The sequence below is a fragment of the Strix uralensis genome, chromosome Z (genome assembly GCF_047716275.1).
Source record: "Strix uralensis isolate ZFMK-TIS-50842 chromosome Z, bStrUra1, whole genome shotgun sequence".
Classification (NCBI taxonomy): Eukaryota; Metazoa; Chordata; class Aves; order Strigiformes; family Strigidae; genus Strix; species Strix uralensis.
In genome coordinates this window covers 23,427,982-23,448,359 of record NC_134012.1, presented here as the reverse complement: position 1 = coordinate 23,448,359, position 20,378 = coordinate 23,427,982, and the positions used below count along the sequence as shown (strand labels likewise).

At 41.2% G+C, this 20,378-nt stretch overlaps 1 protein-coding gene across 2 annotated transcripts; it reads left to right on the top strand.

Moving 5' to 3' along the window:
* The first annotated feature begins 3,083 nt into the window (after window positions 1-3,083).
* On the top strand, window positions 3,084-16,594 carry INIP (INTS3 and NABP interacting protein). 2 transcript variants are annotated; one of them, XM_074856081.1, is made up of 6 exons: window positions 3,084-3,170; window positions 3,755-3,955; window positions 4,454-4,540; window positions 11,373-11,475; window positions 14,012-14,102; window positions 15,865-16,594. In XM_074856081.1, exons 3-6 carry the CDS (start codon window positions 4,516-4,518, stop codon window positions 15,958-15,960), a joined length of 315 nt encoding a protein of 104 aa, XP_074712182.1. In that variant the 5' UTR covers window positions 3,084-3,170; window positions 3,755-3,955; window positions 4,454-4,515; the 3' UTR covers window positions 15,961-16,594. The 2 variants fall into 2 exon arrangements, with proteins under 2 accessions (XP_074712182.1, XP_074712184.1); XM_074856083.1 differs by having other exon boundaries at window positions 3,116-3,170; window positions 3,848-3,955.
* Window positions 16,595-20,378: the final 3,784 nt, after the last annotated feature.

Genomic DNA, 20,378 nt, shown 5'->3' with positions numbered 1-20,378 from the left:
TGAAAAAAGATCCTTCCTTCCCTATGCTAGTACAGCTCATGTCTTGTACTGCAGAGATTGAGGAGAGCAGGCTTTTGATCCGACCCAGTTAAATCTTATGCACGTGCTTGTTGACTCTGTACAGAGATGGGATCACTTTCAAGTCATCAGCACTATTCATGCACACATTTAAGCTAATAGGTAAGCTTTTGCTGCATCAAAAGCCTTCAAAGCTGCTAAGTTTGATTGGGAAGCAATAAACAGCATTGTGGGAAGATAGGGCGTTTGTGAAAGAAAGTGGAAGTCTGTGCTAAATGACGATCAAATGAAAACTCAGAATTCCAACCATGGAGAAAGACTACAACTGTGGGTACAGTATCTTGAGGCAATTGGATATAAAAAAGTAATCTGACTAAAATGTCTAAAGACTCTTCAAAACATTCTAATTTGGTTGGTTGGTTGGTTGTGGGTTTTTGTGACATGCACAATCAATATAGAAATAAAAGGAAGTGTTTAGAATGGATCTGTATGAATAGCACTGCCAGTTGGAAATAATAGCAGCATTCTGGAAGATCTTGGCTCAAGCCAAGGAGACATCCTGCACAGCCCATTTTCACTTAGGGAAAAAAAAAAAAAAAAGGAAAAAAAGTAAAAAAAAGAGTAAATCACTGTTTTACTTCAGCTTTGTCAACTGCAAGCAGCCTGTAGTGAATGGAACTGCTCATGGCCATTCTGAAATATTGCAGTTTATGATCATTCAGTATCACACCCAATTTAACTCAGCTTTTGTTTATTTAATGAGATACTCAGCTCCCTTTACACCGAGATGACAAGAACAGCCAGTCTGAAAAACAGCATTTTATTGGCTCAAGAAGCAGCATGGCCAGATTTGTGAGGCAACGTTCAAGAAGAGCTTTTTTAGAAGTGAAGATATTGTAATGATTTTCCGACAGACACACTATAAATGCTATATTTTATAATTTTTTATTTGATTATGGTGAACAAGAAGGAGGAATTTCAGGGAAAATGAAAGTATTCTGATGCACAAGAGATTAGACTCCATTCCTTTCAAGGGCTACATTCCTTCCTGTTTCTACAACCCAAAGAAGAAATTAATTTACTGATATGAAACTCCTCCCAACGCTAAAGGATCATTTGACTTGAGGCAGGACTATGTTTGCATAGAGATGCTCAAAATTACTGCTATGATCAATATTCATCACATTTGTACAGAACTGCAGAGTTAATGAGTCCCAAGCTTTCTGCACCTGAGTTTTCTTGCTGATGACTCCTCCTCCTTGTCCTCTGTGTCTCAAACTGCAGCTTTTCAGAATCACTTACATCTTCAGTCCTGGCATGACAATGCAGAGAAATGCACCAGGTAGGTTTATTAGCTTCTGCACTGCACTGCTCTTCATTTGCAATGCTTCTCTGCAGTTAAGGATTACAAGCAAGATGTCTAGGTAAAATGGACTGCAAAACGTCCAAGAGAGAAGGAAAAAAAAAATAGCATGTATGCCAGTTTTCAAGGCACAATGAGAAATTACAAAAATTAAAACCAAAACATGAGGAGGGAAGGCACTCAATCAGCTGTTCAGGCAAAGAGAATAGTTGAAAATATGTGGGAAAGGCAGCAATGTTTGCCTTCTACAGTATTAATTAACACAGCTTTAAAGCAAACAGAAAACTCCCTGAGACTGTCAGATGTTTGCTGGTTGCTTAGGTGCTGGTTTGAGTTTTCATTAACACGCACAAACACAGGGAGGCTGTTTTACCAGGCAAACAATCTAGGTAACCAAATTCTAAATCTGGCCGTTACAAGTCTCTAGACATAAATTTGTTCAGTTTTACAATTTTCACACTTAGTGAGGCTTTGAAAAGTAAGTATAAATGCATGGACAGACAGCGTATTTGGTTAGCAGAACATACCCCGTCTCACAGAGTTTGTATGCAAAATACCAATGCACACTGTTTTAACTCAAATGAATGGTTACAGATAGATAGGATTTTCATACATTCTGTACACTCTGGAAAAGGTAATTTATTTCTACATCATCTAGCATAGCTGACTGCAGCAGAAGATCTTCAAAAATTGTTAATTGCATTCAACAATTATGAATATATTTGGTTGTCCAAACTAACGGATGAGTGTGGCATTTAGCACTGTGTACACCCTGTGTATGTTCTTAACAATATAAATAATTCCATTGTAACTAAACCAAAAGTTTTTAATAAGCCACTTTAGGCCTGGAAAATCATGAGGTTATGGGCTTCTAGGAGATGATGGAAGAGGAAGCAGATGAAATTAAATGCCCAGCAGCGTACAGAAGGTTTGACTACCAGATCCAAGATTGCCCTTGCTGTAATTTGTTCTGAAATGCCTGATACATACACCACCAAAATCTCAGTATTAAAAACTTAACATCCTGCAGTAAAAGCATATCTAACTAGAGACACCTTGAACTAAGACCTACTAAATTAACTTTCTGTACTCATCTTTAAATTTGGTTCCAAAAAGGCCTTTATTTCATGAAAATTGTTTACTGCCTTAAAAAAACCCTGCGTGTAAAACTTAAGCAGGCAGTGTGACTGATTTCTTGGCTAGCCGGAGGTCAGTGTTGGCCCCCATCTGTTTGCATTCTGTTATTTATTTATTGCAGTTCTTAGGAATTGATTTTACTCATGTATGATCAGAGGTACTGCTGTTAAGGGCCACAGTTCACATCACTGCTCGGCTTGGTTTGAGTCAAACTGAAGTATTTTAACCGCAAGGATGTAAAATAAAAGTCACAGGTTGCTGTTTAAGACAGGCTTATCCTTCAGAGAAGTTACCCCATGCAGGGCCCTGCCCGTTGCCTAGAGACCAGGGGCGGCCCCAGAGCGAGGCGGGGACGGGTTCTCCTCACCCCCCCCTTGAAGCGGAATGGCTGCTCCAACCTGTCCGTCACGCTGCGCGACGTGACGCGCTTCGCCGCCGCCCGGGAAGGAGCGAGACGGCGCGGCTGTGGGGGCGGTGTCGCGCCGTGCGTGCGTCACGAGCATGTGCCGCTAGCCCATTGGCTGCGGCGGGGCTGGGCGGGGAGAGCCAGGCTGGGAAGGGGGTGGGGAGGGATGGCGGTGAGGTCGTGGGGCTGCGGCTAGGGGCGGGCGGGGGAGAAGGGGCCGGAGCCGGAGCCGGAGCCCTCGGGCAGGTGGGTAACGGGCGGGCAGGTGCCCGAGCGGGCGGGCAGCGCGTCCCCGGCGACCCGGGGCGGCGGGAGGGTCCGTCCCGTGTAGGCGGGGGTGGGGGGAGAAGGTGAGCGGGAGAGCCCACACGCGCGGGGCGGGGGGGTGGGGGTAGGTGGGTGGGAGAGTCCCTCCCCGCGCGCGGGGGCAGGCGGCGGTGGGAGAGCCCGCTCCTGCGGGCGCTGCGGGCGGGGCCTCCCCGGCCCCGCCTCTCGGCCCGGGGGTCCCCGCCCTCCCGCCGGGGGGGCCCCGCCTCTCGGCCCGGGTGGAGCCCCCCTCTCCCGGCCCAGGGGACGGCCCCGGGGCTGCGCCGCCCCGCCGCGGGGCTCTCCGGCTGGCACCAGCCCGTCAGCGGCCGGGCGGAGGCGGTCTGACAGCCCCGCGGGCTGTGGGGAGCCGCAGCGGGGACAGCGCTGTGCGGCCTCCCTGGGACCGGCCCCCGGCCCGCTGCCGCCGTGCAGGTCGGACCATTCCTCTTGGAGAAACGCGTCCCGACCGGTGTCGCTGCTTTTAATTAATACTGTTGTTAATTACTTTTCTGTTGCTCTAGCGTTGCTGCTCGGGGACCCGCAGTTCCCGGGTGTAACTCTTTCCTGGTCTCCTGTTGAAATCTGACCGAGACATCTGATTGCATTTCCCGCAGGAGTCAGTGCTCCCATCCCTCCCCACCACCCGGCTGAGCCGGAGCCCTTCGACACTGCACTTCACAGCCTGGCACCTTAATGGAAGCAGAAGTTGATGGTGGTCCGAGGTGATGTATGGTCGAGGAGCGGGCATCTCTTTTTGTGTTGCTGCAGCTGTGAGGATGGCAGCCTTTGGCAAACTTTGTAGCTGGGATTTAAATTGTCTTTCCTCAAATAATTGATTTTCTCGAGTTAGAGTCTAAGCTGAGGTCTTTCAGGGCTTTAGCATTTAAGGATTATAATGTTTCAACGTGATTTTTAAGTGTAGCCTGACATACTTTGTCAGGAGGAAGTCCTGTTAGGAAAAAGCGTATGACTCCAGAATGACTCTGAAGGTTATTTTAAGTTACTAGAATCTGAAAAAGAATTGATCATAACTCTTAATATTTCAAGCTAAAAATTTCAAACAGAACAATACAAATAGTTTACATGTTTTGAGCAGCACGCATGCTGTATTTGGCTTATGATTTGTAAGAGTTGCCACATTTATGAAATGTATAACAGAATGAAATCCAAGCTTTTCTTTTAAAAGAATATGTTTATCTTATATTGTGCTTGTTTTGCAGGTATTTGTGGGGGTAAAAGATTTGAGCTGCAGCTGAATAAAACAAGGGCTGAAAATTGAAGGATGGCAGCAAATCCTTCAGGACAAGGTAGGTTTTAATCTAAGTATTCAAGGGGAAAGACTATGTGCAAAATATCACCAAAACTGTAAGTTTATTTTATAGAAAGAGCAAAAAGGGGAAGAAGAGGCAGGAAGGTGGGGCTGAAAGCAGCTGAATGTGAGCAAGCCTGGGAGAAGACACAAATGTTAAATGGTTGCAAAAGACCATTGATGGTTGGGGAGCTCTGAATTACTGTGCTTTCCTTCATGCTCAGGTTATGAAGTACCTATTGTGCCTGTGGTGCTGTGGTTATTTCCTGAAGCATATGTCAGACAGTGCTTAACATTGAACATGACTTGCAACTCTTGCACTCTGCATCAGGAAGCAGCCAGAAGTCTTAATATATTACATGTTGGGAGCAGAAAGACCTGCACAGCAGTAGCTGTCAAATATAGATAGCAAGTGGGCAAGCATAGGAGGAAAAACCAAATAAAATTGTAATGCTAACGCCGCTGAAGTGTTTGTTTGCATGATGACGCATTTGAATTGCATCTGTAAAATCATTCAAGATGTGGAAGTGGTCCATCTATCTAGCTGAGGCAGGTGCATTAGAGGGAGCTGAGGGTCTGGGGCGGAGGTCACACGGTAAATTGAAGGAGAGTCTTAAATCGCCCTCTAGAGGTGATTTCTGGAAGTCTTAGTGGAACTGTGAGGCTTGTCTCCACTACGGAAGTGCTGAGGAGAAAGAAGTTTCTCAGGTGTGGCTCTTCACCTCCTGGTTATGAGAAATGAATTCAGTTTCCCAGCAAACAAAGACTTGTTCATGCACATTTGTGTGTGAGTGTCCTTATCTGGGGAAGCAGTCCCCCAAAGCTGGGTGTAATTCATTCTGAAGTGCTGATACTTTGGAGGGGTGCTGTATCACCTGTGTGGTTCCCTCCCCTTCCCCTGCAATGGCCCTCTGCTGTCAAAACAAATACAGAAGAAATGTGTTGGTCAAAAAGACATGCTCATTGAGCTTTTCTGAGGTTTTGAGAGAGGAGTACTTCAGAATGCAGATGGTTGTCTGTTTGCAAATTTTAACTCTTGAGAAGTTTTTGGTACATAATGATAAATATTCTTTTATTCTGTGAATACCAAGTCAGCATGATTGCAAGGAACAGAATGTTGTCATAGAGAGTTAAAAGCTGCTGTTTCTTAAATATGTGAATTTACTGAGAAGTAGAATGGGATTTTAGTGCCAGAATGCCTTTGCTTCCCTCCAAATTCCAGAGGCTTATAATTTAATGGGGCCTTGGAATCTGCTTTTATACTTTGAGATACTCTTTAGAGACTCACAAAAGAAACTATTTGTTTATCTTATGAAAATTATTTGCACTAAGCAGGCAAAAAACACCATCAAGTTTAATCACCCAAATGAGCCTATAAATAATACACCTAGGAAAATGAGAAAAGAACAGGTAAATGTGAGCAACAGTTCAAGGCCTCTGTATCTTTCTCTTGGCCAGACGCAGTCTAGTAGTGACAATGATTGAGACAAATACTGCATTTCCAGCTTGCTGCATGGCACACATATTGGTACTGTTCAAGCAATTCATTCTGTCATTTCCCTTTTCTTGGACAAAAGAAATAGGGATCTACTGAAACACCCACTGGAAGGGTTATGAATGGTAGCACGTAGAACTGTAAGGATGAATGAGACATTAGCCTTCTACACAAGGTAGGCTGTGTTTGTCATTTTTTGTACCTAGCTGTTTCTTTCCCTTTAATCAGTACTAGGTATTTTCCTAGGAGTTAATTGAGTTTTCTGTTAATTGCACAATTGGACTACAAAGGTTAAGATTCTGTGGGCTGGACTCCCTTTAATTCATTGGCCTCTTAGGAAAGCACTCTGATTAGAATTTTGAAGACGAGGAGCTGCATATGAGTGCAGCAAAACCAAATAGGATTGAGTGAAAGCCTTACATCAGGCCATTAGTACCACATGGAACTGATTGCCTGAGAGTGATTACAGCATTTAAAAGAGATGGAAAAGCTTTTAGCATGCTGTGTATTGTCCACAAGATGCACTCATAGAGCAGAGTGGTACATTTGGTGGGGGGGGGGGGGGAGGGCTGGAAATCAGCTTCCAAATTACAGAAATTACTTTCAGGTGCTTGGTAATAGATTGCTTCTGCAGCAATACTTCAGAGTACTTACGCAGCAGGCATTAAAAAGGCTGCTCTTGCAGTGCTTTTGGTTGTGCACAGCAAGGCCGGAGCATATGCTGCATGTTACTAAATTGAAGACTCCATGGAGGAAGCTTGGAGTTCTCTTGGAGGAAGCTCTTGGAGATGAGAGAAATGTGACTGCTCAGGAAGGAACTCTGCTTTAGGTTCCCAAAGGTAGAAGAAATACAGGTCGTGCTTCAGACAGGGCTGAACTTTTCAGAAAAGAAGAGTTCTGGTATGCTGGAAGAACCAAGCTCTTGAAATAGTACAGAATTCTAAGCTTCAGGCTATAGCAATTCAACAGGGTCTCCTGTCCTGGTGGTTGTTTATCCTTTTGGCCTAAAGCTGAGCATGTTCACATAACTCAGTCTGAGCAGTTAGATTTAGTATTCTGTTGACCAAGTCTGTGTTTAAAAAGGAAGATTTTGCTGTTCTGCATTGAATTATGTCATCATCTACAAACTTTGCTGCTCTGCATCTGAGTCTGATCGGTGTGCAAGCATAGTACTTGAGGGCTGTAGTGTATCTCTTCCCTGAAGAACTTTGTGACTATAAAGCAATAAATGACTTACATTCATCTATGCATGTAGTTATTTTCTGGAGGGCAGACAAAATATTTATATATTTTTCAGTAATTCGAGTTAATTTACTGAATTACTAATATGCCTTTTGTTTCATTGTCACACAACATATTTGAAAGCATATCCAAATGTAAATTGTTACTGAAAGTATTGATATGCAGCAGACTGTTAGATGATGTTTTGTGATGCTGTTAGTCACAAGCCAAAAAGGAAATCAAAATAGTTACTCCATCCTTTTTCCCAAGCATTGTGCATTTAATATGCTTTTTAAGAGGTTGCTGCCTCACTTCATGAAGGCTACCATTTATGCACTTCAGTAAAGAAATTGCTGTGAAATGCTTTCTGAATTGAGCAGGCAGAACAGTGTGCAGTGACAGTGCTTTTTGTTTTACAGAGCTTAGAGTAGACATCTAGCTTTGAAACCATTTTTCCAAGTATAAGTGTATCTTGAACACAAAGTGGCAGAGGGCTCTTGTGCTGTTGCACATCTGTGGACAGATGATAAATAATGCATATTAGAAAAAAATTTACACGTAACTGAATTTGAAGCAACCAGCAGATTTGGGGAAAAATATGAGATGAAAAGCAAGAACTTTAAAGTAGATAAAGGTAGTACTGGTTCTTGCCATACACAGTTAGCTAGTAGAAGTAACTGACATAGGTATCAGTGAGGTAGGGTGGTAGGATTAGATGTTTGGCTTAGGTTAAAGAGTGAGGCTTGCTGTGAGCTCTTTAAAGCTACCAGTATCACTCAGAAAGTCTTGAACTTTCTCTAATTTTCTGCCTTTCACATTGAAATTATCAGTGCAAGTAAACTTTTAGCTCCTGCACAGAGCACATAATATAATGGTTGATGTCAGAAATAGAGGTGTCAGAAAGAACAGTTTTAAATTTTAAATGCTCTGAATCTGCTACCTTAGAGAGTAATCTGAGGATCCAAGTGCTCAGTTTGACATCTGACACTGCCATTAATCTGTTTAGCTGCCTCAAATGGGTCATTTTGTGTTAGGACTCTTGTGTCTGCAAAGCAGAGAAGAATATTAAAGATGCAATATTCATGAACTGTTCAAACTCAAGAGTGCAACTCAGCCCAGTTAATGGAAGTCTAAACTTTAAACTCTATTAAGAACTTCCTGTGTTTGAAAATCTACACTTCCTTTCACAGATGAGAATCTGGTCTATACTAAGGATGGCTTTTTTTTGTATGTCTGCATTTTTTGTACTAGAAAGCAGAACAGACATACCAAATCTACAGATGGAAAAATTACTTCCTTTATAACTGTAGTAGGAAACTTCTGTATCTGTTTCAGGTTAGTCTTTATGGAAACACTTCAGTGTCCTGGGTAGGAAAGGATCTAAATGGAAGTCTCGCTTATGTATTGCCAGATATGATGAATTATTTTGTAATGATGCCAAGTTTTCTTTCTAAAATGTATTTCTCATGTCCCATCCCCTTCATTGTTAACTTTTAAATGAACAGGTTTTAGCTTGCATTTTAAAAAATTTTAAAATACCCGTAGGAACTTCACATTGCTCAGCTGAGGAGCACTAATGTGTATGTGTTGGATATCCTCCTCCATTTTCTCAAGTAGGCTTTTTTCTATTACCATTAACAAATTCGTTTAAATTACTTTTTCAGTACAGCAGGTTGTTGATGGATAGTCTGAATTCTGAAGCAAGATACTTTTTTTTTAAAAAAAAAAAAAAAACACCTTTCCTAGTAGAGGAATAAGAAAAGGAAGAAAAAATACTTGGGCTTTTGAATCCCTCCAAAGTTTCTGCCATAAGATACTATAGCAAGACTCATACTAAAGTAGAAGACAGTGATAATCTTGCACAGTTTCTGATCACAGTTTAAAAACAGCATTTAAAAGTTTATTCTTACATGTCTCAAGCCTTTCTGAATGATACCATCTGCTTCGTGATAAATGTAAGCATATTTAGTCTTTATTTTTTAGCTGATGGCAACTTATATTAAAAAGCAGTCTCTCTTTTCTTGCCTCAATCGATATATCATCTGAATCCCAAGCATGCATTTAGATTTTTGCAGTTTGGGATAAACAAGCACTAGCAGAAGGCTGCTGAGTAATATGTCAAGCATTAAGCTTTTTGGCTGAAAACTGTATAGAATGACCGTACAGACATGATCACTTTAGCTCAGACCCTCTTAGAGGTACTTCAGTCATCCTATTACAGCACTGTCTCCAGAATTTACAAGAAAGTAAAGTCTGGGCTAGCAACTCAGAAATGTTGAATCTTAGCTTATTAGTGAAATCTCTCAGCCTTTGTATCTCTTAGAGCACACATCCACCTGTATTTTAATGTTTCAAACTTATTGCAAGTGCAGGTGTTCAAAAAAAGATAGTGTACAATACCTAAAGAGCAGAGAAACACTGAAGATTTGAATCAATACACTTAGCAAAACACAGTTTAAGTGGAACTAATGCCATATGGGAAGGAGAGATTAACAGACAGGAAAATAGCAATTATTTAAATTTAATTAAAAAAAACTTAACAAATGTAAAGATGATTATGGGTGATTTTGCATAAAACCACAGTAAAATGTAATCTCTTTTCGAGAATTCTGAGACACTGAGGCTCAGGCGTGTGTATGTTCAGTATAGTAAAAGAAGAAGGTGAGGGTTTGATAGCAAGGCAATATGAATGCAAATTATTATTTAGAATTGAAGGTTTCTACCTGATAATTGTCTCCTTCGGTGAACCATGCTGATGAAAGGAATTGGATTATGTAATTGAGCAGCAGCAGCAGATCTCTCAAAGGGAATGAACTTCGAGTGCAGCTACTGAAAATAAATTTGAAATCATTTTACCTTGACACGCTAATACTCCCCTGAAGAGTTACTGTGTCTGGCCTTCCTAACAGTTAGTAGGCTACCATTTTTTAGTAGTGCTACTAAAACAGCACTCTGAATAGGGCCAGGGGCACAACAGGCAATGGTTTCCAACAGGAATTACTTTGACTTTTTGTATGGAGGAAATAAAGAAGGTAAGTTGAGTTTTACATCTTTTTTTTTTTTAATGACAGTGTAGTGGCTTGATATTTATAGAATTGCAGCAAATTAGAGATTTAAAAAGTGTATATTCTTGACATGAGGTGTGTCCTTAGTGACACAGAGGCCTGTAGGAGTCAGCTCTGTAGCCGTTGTCTTCAGTTGTGCTGTACAGGCATACAGGGCAACAGCACGGACTTGTGTATCTGGTTTATTTGGTGGCTGTAATGAGATCCTTTGCCATATGAGTCCCGTGTAGGTACAGCAGTTTTGCCACATTTTCGTTTAGAAGGCAACTTTGGAAATACACAAATGACAGCTATTTCAGGCATTTTCTGAATTCCCTGAGTCACTCTACTTCCTGACACCTTCTCTAGTATACAAGGTCCCTTTGGGAGAATGTTGTACAAAGAAGATCAAGGCCATGTTCTTGTATTCTGTCCAGACAGTTTATATTCCATCGTTGTGGTCATACTTGGAATAAGGGTAGTGTGTATATGTAAGGACATTAGTATATTAGAACAAATGCTTTCTGCATAAATTGAATAAAAGGCGGTAAATTTTCATATAAGCACATACGCAGGCTTAGTGGTCGTCTCATTCCTACCTGTTACATATGCAAAACTTGCACTATAGTGTGAATTCACTGGCATGAGAAACTAGGCCCTATGAGTATACTACTCCATTATTATCATTGAGCTGTATATTCATTTTGTTCATTTTAAATCTAGAACCTGGTAAGTTTACTTTTTTTTGAAAAGCAAGTACTTGATCATGTACCTTTTTTGTAGCTCCAGAGCTGACTTGGGAAGGGGTAGGATCTAACTTGAGTTAGAAACCTGTATTTTAAAATGTATTAATATGTATGATAGCTTAAGGAAGCTATTTCATGTCGTCAAATGAGAAAAGGAAAGATGAAACCTATTTATTAATAGCCTTTCAGATGGTTGCAAAGCTTTGTAGATTAGTGTATTCATCATAATGTCATATTGTACAGAGTCTTTTAATTCCACAAGGTTAGAGTTGGGCCACAGAAATCAAGTAAATCTCTCTAATATTTTTCTGTCATTCCCACCAGGTTTCCAGAATAAAAATAGGGTTGCAATCCTGGCAGAACTAGACAAGGAGAAGAGAAAGTTACTTATGCAAAACCAGTCTTCCACAAATCACCCTGGAGCCAGGTATTTTATGTTCTTAGACCTGTTTGGACATCACTGATTACATCAAAGGGAAAAAAACCCCAGCAAGTGAGCTGTAAACTTACATAAACACTTATCAGAAGTGTTTTCTGACCATCATCCATAACCAGTCAGAGAGACCTTGCACTTTAGGAACATATAAGTATTTTAAATTGTTTATAGGCCCTGAATTTTGGCGTACATAATTTCCATCTGAGAAGAGGAGAAGCAGATATGCTTACTCAACTGTTCTAAAGTCTACGTTAAAGAAGAGTGAGGGAGCTGGCACTGAGAAAGCTAATTATTAAGCTAAAACGCTGTAAGGCATGGAAATAGCATTAGGTTGAGGTTACTGTGTGTTTAGAGAAGAACAGTTAGGGCAGGGAATGAGTTATCCTTGAAATTCCCTGTGTGCACGACAAAGCCAGTTTATGTTACCGCAGATCTTCTTGTAAAAGATGCTGTGTTGTAAGGATGATTCTACACGATAAGGTATGAGTTTAAGAGCTGTCGCTGGGATTTTTCCCATTTAAGACAAAAAGATGAGATTGTTGTCATAAATCAGTAACTAGAAAATCACATGCTGGTTTACATGGAGAAACTGAGTTGAACTTTTGGGTTAGCATGAAGTGACTGCAGTGCCATATTCTAGACACAGCATGTTACATGCAGTATCATGTAGATAGAGAGTAAAATGCTCTGAATACAGTCTGAGTGCTGCCTGTGCCTTTTTTCAAGGAGATGCTAGGTCACCTTTAGTCTCTTCACACTGTCAAAAAACATGCAGGATATTTGAAATCATCTGAGTTAGATCTCTGAGTGACTCTGTATACAGTTATTACTCAAGCAAAATTACTGATTAGAGAAAAAAATAGAAATATACTGTTATGTACAACCCCTGACTCCTGGCAACAGTGTTTCCATACTTAACTGCAAGTCTGGCAGAGTTTCAGGGTGTGCTTTTTTGCTTTTTTCTTTAAGGAAAAATAACACTGCTAGTGAGCAGAATTAGAATTTACTAATTTTGAAGGTGGGGATGGGGAGGAACCTACAAAGCAGCAGTCAAAGCCTGCTTTGTGGTGGTGGGCTGATGTGTAATTTTTGAGAAGCGGACAGTTCTGCGGCAGGGATGTTGTGCCAAAGGTTTTGGGCCACAGAGTTGTCAGAAATGAGACCACAGATATTCTACAAACAACAGGAAAGAGTTTGATGTACCTAAAGCACAATAGTGGCATGGCCAACATAAGGGTGAACAAGTTAATTGATTTCTGGCCTTGGCATATGGGAATCCTCTATACAAGAACAGAAGAACTCCCTTGAAAAATGTCAGCTTATGATGAAGCTGTAAGATTATCTACAGAAATCATATTGAAAAGTTAAAGAGTACAAAATTAAATGTAAAATAAATACCTTCAAAATAACTGAAAATGTTATGTTTTAAATAAACTGAGTGGTACTTTTCTCCAGTAGTGAAGCTTATCTTAATATTTGTCATAAAATCTGCTCAGAGGATTGTTACTTAGCTTTCATTATGCATTTAGGAGTAGATTTGGCTAAAGGTCTTTTCACGAGCGTGGCTGCTTTTGAAAAACTGATTTACTAAATCAGCTGTTGACATTGAAGCCGCTGGGAAAGGTCAGTTGATGAGTTTGCTTGGATCTCTTGCTGTCCTTCATACTTTTGTCTCTGACTCAGGAGAGCTGGGCTTTCAGCACCAGTCTCCAGACCCAGTGTCAGAGGTAATTGTGAATTGTCTTGTGATACAGCTCTAATGGCAGTCCTCGCTGATTTCTATCTGGAGGATGGCTGATCATGTTACTTTAATATTACAGTTGGGGGGGGAAAAAAAAGAGTCTGCTTTTTATCTCTTCCTTTTTTGGTTAACAAGGTGGACAAATCTTAAGATACAAAAGCCAAGAAAACCTATTGAGAAATTTTAATTTGAAACCTAATGTATGCTGCACTGAGATAGATAAGCAACATCAATTTTAGGTACCCTAAGCTATCATCAGAGGATCATTATTTCAGTTACATAAGTATGAAGCTCCTTTACCATAAGCAGTGATCTGCTGACCACCTGCTGAAGAACTAGTCTTATTCGGAAGACTGCAGAGCTTTTGTTAGTGCTTCTGTTTATCACACTTGTTTAGAACAGTCACTGAGTGACTGAGTAAAGGTGAAAACGCAAAGCTGCTGTTTTAAAAATTGCTGACATTGTCTAACGTTGCACCCCAGTGGTTCCACTGACTTCAGTGGGACTCCACCCATGAGTGAAATCCACAACAGGCTTCAGAACTGAGAGTCTTCTGGGTTTAGTTTGGCATCAAGTGTTTATGCTAGGTCAAATGGTACAGATAAGATCACTCCATTTTCCTGTTCTCTCATGTTAAAAAATAGTAATTCCAACCAATAGTTAACAATTATCAAGCTGTGAGTCAAATAAATTGTGAGCTGTGGAAGTCATGGAATCTATGAGTAGAACGGCAAGGACACATATTTTTCTGCAGTATGTATCTTACCATCTTGTTCTTTTTTGCAGCATTGCACTTGCAAGATCACCACTGAACAAGGATTTCCGTGATCATGCTGAGCAACAGCACATCGCAGCACAGCAGAAGGCTGCACTGCAGGTAAGCTGATATAGTCAGGTAGAGCTTCGCTTGGCTCTGTTTTAGATGTGCATCCCTTCAGAGAGCAGGCCTGCATCTAGAGAGAAGGAAAAGCCCCTTTTAGAGGTTAGGTTTCATACCTTTCTGTATTTCTTGCAAATGAAATTTCTTCTGTTATGATGAAAACTTAAATCTATCAGTTCATTATCCCTGAATATGGTTGTAAGAATGTAGCCTACAGTATCATAGCTGTTCTGTACATCTCAGTCAAGTCAGTTTTATCATACTTCTGAATGTCTCATGAAGTGTAGGGAGAACTAGCCACATGACTTTTGTTGGTTGAATCTGAGTAGATGCCAGTACCCTGCAGTCACTAGTAACAGGGGTGAAAGATTTGGAAAACTTACTTGTACATTTACAGGCTTCTATTTGCTGCTATTTTGCTTATGTCAGGTGAGGCTGATTTTGGTGTTGAAATTGGAAATTGAGCAGGAGAGCCAATACATGGCCACCTGCCTTTCTGGCACTCCAGACAGCATAGTTTGGCAGAGGGCACAGGAATGGGAAAAATGTTGAGATGCAAACTAGCAACCTTGTTCATGTATCCGGTGCCTTGTTGTGTTTCTCTTAATCAGTAAAGGTCCCAGATTGCTTCTCCTAAAGTGAGTGGAAGCAGAAATGAGCTCTGGGTGGTGTCCTGTGTTGATCACAGAACATTGTAGGCTAGAAGGATCCTCTGGAGTTTTCTAGTCCAGTGCTCAAAGTATGACTAACAGCAGTGTTATATCGTGTTGTTCAGGACATGGTCCAATGAAGTTTTGAAGTTCTGCAGGGATGGACTTCTCACAGCCTTTCTTGGCTCTGAGTCTGGCTCTCTCCTCTATATCCTGTCATTGGGTATCTGAAAAAAGCATAAGATCTCACCTCACCTTTCTCTTCTTACAAGAAGCTCGGTCCTCTCACCATCCCCTTGAACGTTGAGAGCTCCAGCCCAGCCCCCAGCTGTCTCTTTGGGTCCATGTTGCACTCTCTTGAGTTTGTATCTTTAAACTAAACATAGTATCACAAATGCAGCCTCATGGGCAGCTTCCTTTGGCCTGGCTGTTGGTGATGCAACCCCTGTGCTGGTAGCCTTTATCAGTGCAAGGGCACACTGCCGGCTCAGCCTAAATTTGATATTCACCAGGGCTTTTCTGTGGTGGCAGGAAGGATTGTACAGGCCATCTAGCTTACTGGAGTCCAGTCTTTGAACTAGGAAGGTCTGCATAGGATTTTACAAATGCTGTCCAGAGCCATAAGCAGCAGCTGCCCTCCTCGGGTAAAGAAGCATATATACATCATGTGAGCAGGAGCCTGGTGCCCTGTGTTGTACAGGAATGTGTCTGGTCATGTGTCATTGGTAGCTGCAGCCCTGGGTTGTGTGGCACTGCTGATGCATGCTTCTGGCAGCCATATGTGGCAGCTGTCCCAGACCAAGACCTGTGAGTTGGTTATAGGTGGGAATTGAAGCCTGGGGTCTAGGCAGAGGAGAGCGATCAGGAGTCCATTTACCATGCTTCCATGGGATTTGCTGAAAAAGGAGCAGCAGGGAATGGCCAAGTTAATTCCCTTGATGGACCCTGTTCAGATGTGGCTGATCTAAAATGCTGGTTTTGAATTTGACTGTCAGAGTTGAGGAGCAGCCTGGGAGAAATAAATAATTAATGCTGCAGAAGCTGTAAAGTTTTAAATTACATCAGTGCTGCAGGGAGTTATGCTTTAACAAATATTTTTCTCTTTTCAGCATGCACATGCACATTCCTCAGGATACTTCATAACTCAAGACTCTGCATTTGGAAATCTTATTCTTCCTGTCTTACCTCGACTTGAGGCAGAATGAGGAATGTTGTTTCTCAGAACTGCAAGGTCTGATTTTTGTCCACAACAGGAACTGTCTGACCTTTTAATTTCTTTACTTATCTTAAAACCTTTTCTGGATTTTTGTGGTTGCCTTTTGGGAGTGTGAGCTCTAATGATGAAAAAGCAATGTTGAACAGCAATTTTTATCCTGTATTTCTATTCCTCTGTCAGGTCAAAGTCAGAGGTAAGACTTCCTTGGTGTGTGAAGTGCATAGCATTTGCTCTTCCCTGTTTCTGTGCTTCCTTTAAAAAAAAAAATGTCCAAACGAGAGTCATCAAGAGATGCACACTGTCAGCATTTGTGTTTCTTTTTATTGTGTACAGGTACTATATTTGGCTTTGATGAAAGATGAAAGTTACTTCTGTCCATCAAAATGGACATGAATTTATCAAATGTATCAGTCTCTTTTTCATTTTTTTCTTTTTTGTATACAGGAACATTGCTAGTATACTGTTTGCTGTTGTACTGTCATCTGGTCTCAAGTCCTTAGATATAGTGTGCCTGCCTCTTATTTTGTTTTGTGAAATACAAAAGTGAATTAAAGTGGGGAAAAAGCAATTGTTTTAAAGCCTTTTAACAGACAAAATAAAAAAAGTCTTCTAAGTTGTCTGGACATTTCAGATGGAAAGTGTTGTCTTCAAGGACAATTCAGTTTAAAAGGTCATATTTTTCTAGTCAAGGCTTTTTCAATACTTTGTCTGTTTCATTCCTGTCTGTTTTTTTTCTTGCTGTTTATATGTGTGGTAACCAATTCCAACTCTATGCTAAAAGTCAATATGTTGATCTTAAGGTAAATTATTTTGGAATTGTGGCATGCTACCAGGATAAAGTAACTTAGAGTGAAAAATAATCCTTACATAGACATTCTCATATCTCCACAGCTTTACTAATACAATTATACTAGTACATTGATTGCTTTATGTATGGAGGCAAGTTTTAGAGCAAGAGAACTTAAGTGATAACTAGAAATGAGAAAGCATGTGTTAAACTGGTGCCCATTTGAAGCAGCTCTGTCCTTTGCAGAAACATAGCTGTCCTGTGAAGCTTCCAGGGTTGTAGTCTACAGATTTCCTTAGTGACATTTGGGGTAACCTGTTCCCATCCCCCTTGCAGGAGATTGCCTGAATCCAGTAAGCACTACTGAACATAAGCACTGGTTAACAATTGAATTCCTCATGAGTACAGAGAGAGAGGGCCAAGAGATCAGTTGCAGGTATGAGGAAAATGCCACTGCTTTCACGTACCTCAGCTGAGTACAGACCCTTGAAGAAGCTGTAGCATACTGAAACACTTTCAAGGAGGAGAATCTTGTGGAGGAGGCCTGACAGAGCTTAAAGATGTGCAATTGTAACACGAACTATTAATATTGTGTGCTTTTTTTGAGGGGTTTGATGTGGTGAGTCACGGGAACGGTAGTTTTTGTGGGCAGTGGAGAAAGGAGTACTGTCAGTTCTGTTTTCAGTGATTGGCTCTGTATAGCTTTTTAATTACCAAGAGTAACTTCACCATGAAGTTGTCCTGACTACTCATTCTACAGTGTGAGCTGAGCATCTTAGACTCTTTGAAGAAAAAGATCTGCAAATCTTTGTGTGTAGAAGAGGCAGCTATGAATAGTCCAAGCTTGGAAGCATACAAAAGCAAAGAAGGTAAGGCAGGAAGTTTAATTTTAGTTGAATTTAAAAAGTAGGCTGGGCATTTTAAAGTTAAACGAGCTTTTTTTTTTCTTGAGAAAAGTGGTGAAAGAATGTCTGCTTTCTCTAGAAACAGACCCTCTGTGCTAACAAATTGAACTATAGAATATCTCTGTGTTGCTGCACAGACTGTATATGATCCAGGCAATGAAACAGTAAAGATCCTTCTCCTTTGGAAAGCTATAGTTGCTTCACTGAAGGAGTTAAACTTTTTGGCTGTGTTGTTTTCATCTTGAGTATTGAAAGATCTGCTTTTGGAAAGCCTGGGCCTGAGCTCAAAGGTAGAGGTATTCAAAAGAGGGGAAAAATTGACACAGCTGTTACAATATTTTCAAGTTGTTATGCCTCAGATTTTTCTGTGTAGTCATGAGGGACTTGGTGATATATGTAGATACAATTAACCATCAAAGATACAAATGTTGTATATGGAAGCTTCTATCTTAGAAACCACAGACTGTAGCAATTAGCGTCAGATGCATCAATTTGTCTTGCCACTCTTACTTTTCTTTTGCACTATTAGTATTAAAACCATTAATCCCTGTACAGTAATTTAAGCAAAATCTTTTCTCCTGTTGGAATTGCTTGTTCAAATTCAAATCATTATTAGTTAGAATATACCCATACCAGGAGGTGTCTGGGATGTCTTGCTCTGGCAGTAACCATTAACTTGATCTCATAAAAGCAGGCTTGTAATCTAGTGCTGACCTGTGTACCTAAAAGTATCTTAACACACATAATCACCCGAGTCATTTTATTTCATTTGCTACAGTAGTAATCGGCATTTCCACTCAACACAGGTGGTTGCTGTAGAGTCTGTATCAGAGCTGGATGGTGGGGTGAGAGCAGGTCACAGTGCTGGGTATGTCTTGCATTAAACAGGTCAGATAGATTGGAGGTGGGCTAACACACTGTGAGGTCAGACTTTAAGTGATAGCAGAGTTCACTTCTAACCAAAGAAACGTGACTGTAGAACCCCACATGATTTCCTACTACTACAGGGTTTTAGTCTCCATTTTTTGTTAGTATTTTGCACTCTACTGATCTCTTAGAAGCACCATGGTATGAAAATAATCAGTAGTACCTGACATTACATTCACATTTTACATCAGAACATGGCATAACCTGTGAAAGTCATTGGAAAGAAATTGTATCCCCTGACGTCACTTGCCAGGAGCTTCCTAATTGCTTTGATATGTTCAATCAGTTAAAACAGCTAAATGCTACTTTTGCCTTCATGTGCAGTCAGCACAGGACAAGCCAGCTGTAATTTGAGTCTTATGAACGCACCTAGGTACCACTATTCATGCTGAGTCCTGTCTGAGGTAGATACTTCGGATGGTTCTAGTCTTCTATTAGACCACCTGTGTCACTTAAAGGCTGGAGGTCACTTATCATCCTGCTGCACAGCAGAGAGGTCAGTCCTCTGACCCAAACCTTGTAGAAATGCATGAAGGTCAGACTTTTGCCATCCTCTTTAGAAAGAAGAGGAAGGTATTGATTATCAACCAGGTAAGAGGGAACACGAGCTCGAGCTGGTGAAAGGAAATGCAGACAACTATGTCTTAGAGTACACAACTTTTTGTGGCTTGACTTGCATTTGCAGTGTTTCAGGGACAGACCACAAGGGCTAAAGGAGGGCGATGAGCCTATAATAGTGTGGCATGCATTCACAGACGTGTGAGCAGGCAGTGACAATCTCAATGCATCCTCTTAAGCGTTATGATAGTTAAAACAGGGCTTGGTGTATTCACCAGGAAGATGCATTGCTGAGAATAGCTGTCTTATGCAGGTGATGTTCTTTCACCGTGTATCTGCTTAAATGTATATTCAAAATCAGGAGAATGCCTGAGAAAGCAGATGGATGATTCCTGTTGGTCAAAATTATGGCACTGATGATTCCTCCTATGAAACCAGCTCAAATAGCAAGTTTTCTTGAAGGACAGGGTCAGTGCACTGTGCTGTGGGCTTCTGCTGAAACCAAAGCCAATTCCCATGTCCTAGAGAGCAGGTAACCAAAAAGACACATGAAGCCTAAGGGAAAAGCTAAGAGAAGGCAGCTCTGCTGGGTGGTCTGTGTGCATATACGCTTCTGAAGGAGGAGGTGGAGAGAGAAGGAAGTATTGTCTGCACCCAGCTTTATGTGCCTGATTTATGCTTTGCTAACACACAGGGAAAATCCTGTAGTATCTGCTAGTAACACCCTTGTGTATGGAACGTCTGGTGATCAGTGTGTTCTGAAACGCTTTTGGAGGCCGTAGGGTATCATTGGGTGAAAATACACTGTACGGAGCTTTCTGTAGTGAGCAGTAACTTTGAAGGCTAGTCGGCAAAGTGGATTTCTCAAAGCTTGCTCCAGTGAGTTTCTGCATTTGTTGGAACCACAGAGCTTGCCCTAGGCTTTTTACAACAAGGAGACCTTCTCATTGTTTCCTGGTTCTTGCTCTTGATAGAAGGCATCAAGTGACATACCTCCCTGGGGAAATGATTTTTACATGCCTTCCCTGGATACAGGTTTTTCAGAGAGGAAGAAAGCAGGTTAAATGCACTGAGTGGAGAAAACTTGATTAATGCAGTGGGACATATGAAAAATGATACTTAACTACTGGTAAGGAAATGGCTCTGCTCTTCTCAGTTACTCCACTCTGCCAGGTTCATTCAGGCATTGAATTATGAAAAGTGGTGGCACAGTTCTCAACCTGTTTTCAT

Coding starts and splice junctions, on each gene's coding strand:
- INIP (XM_074856081.1), top strand. CDS start 4,516: ATGGCAGCAAATCCTTCAGGACAAG. Junction 4,541..11,372: donor AGCAAATCCTTCAGGACAAG/GTAGGTTTTAAT, acceptor CATTCCCACCAG/GTTTCCAGAATAAAAATAGG. Junction 11,476..14,011: donor ACAAATCACCCTGGAGCCAG/GTATTTTATGTT, acceptor TCTTTTTTGCAG/CATTGCACTTGCAAGATCAC.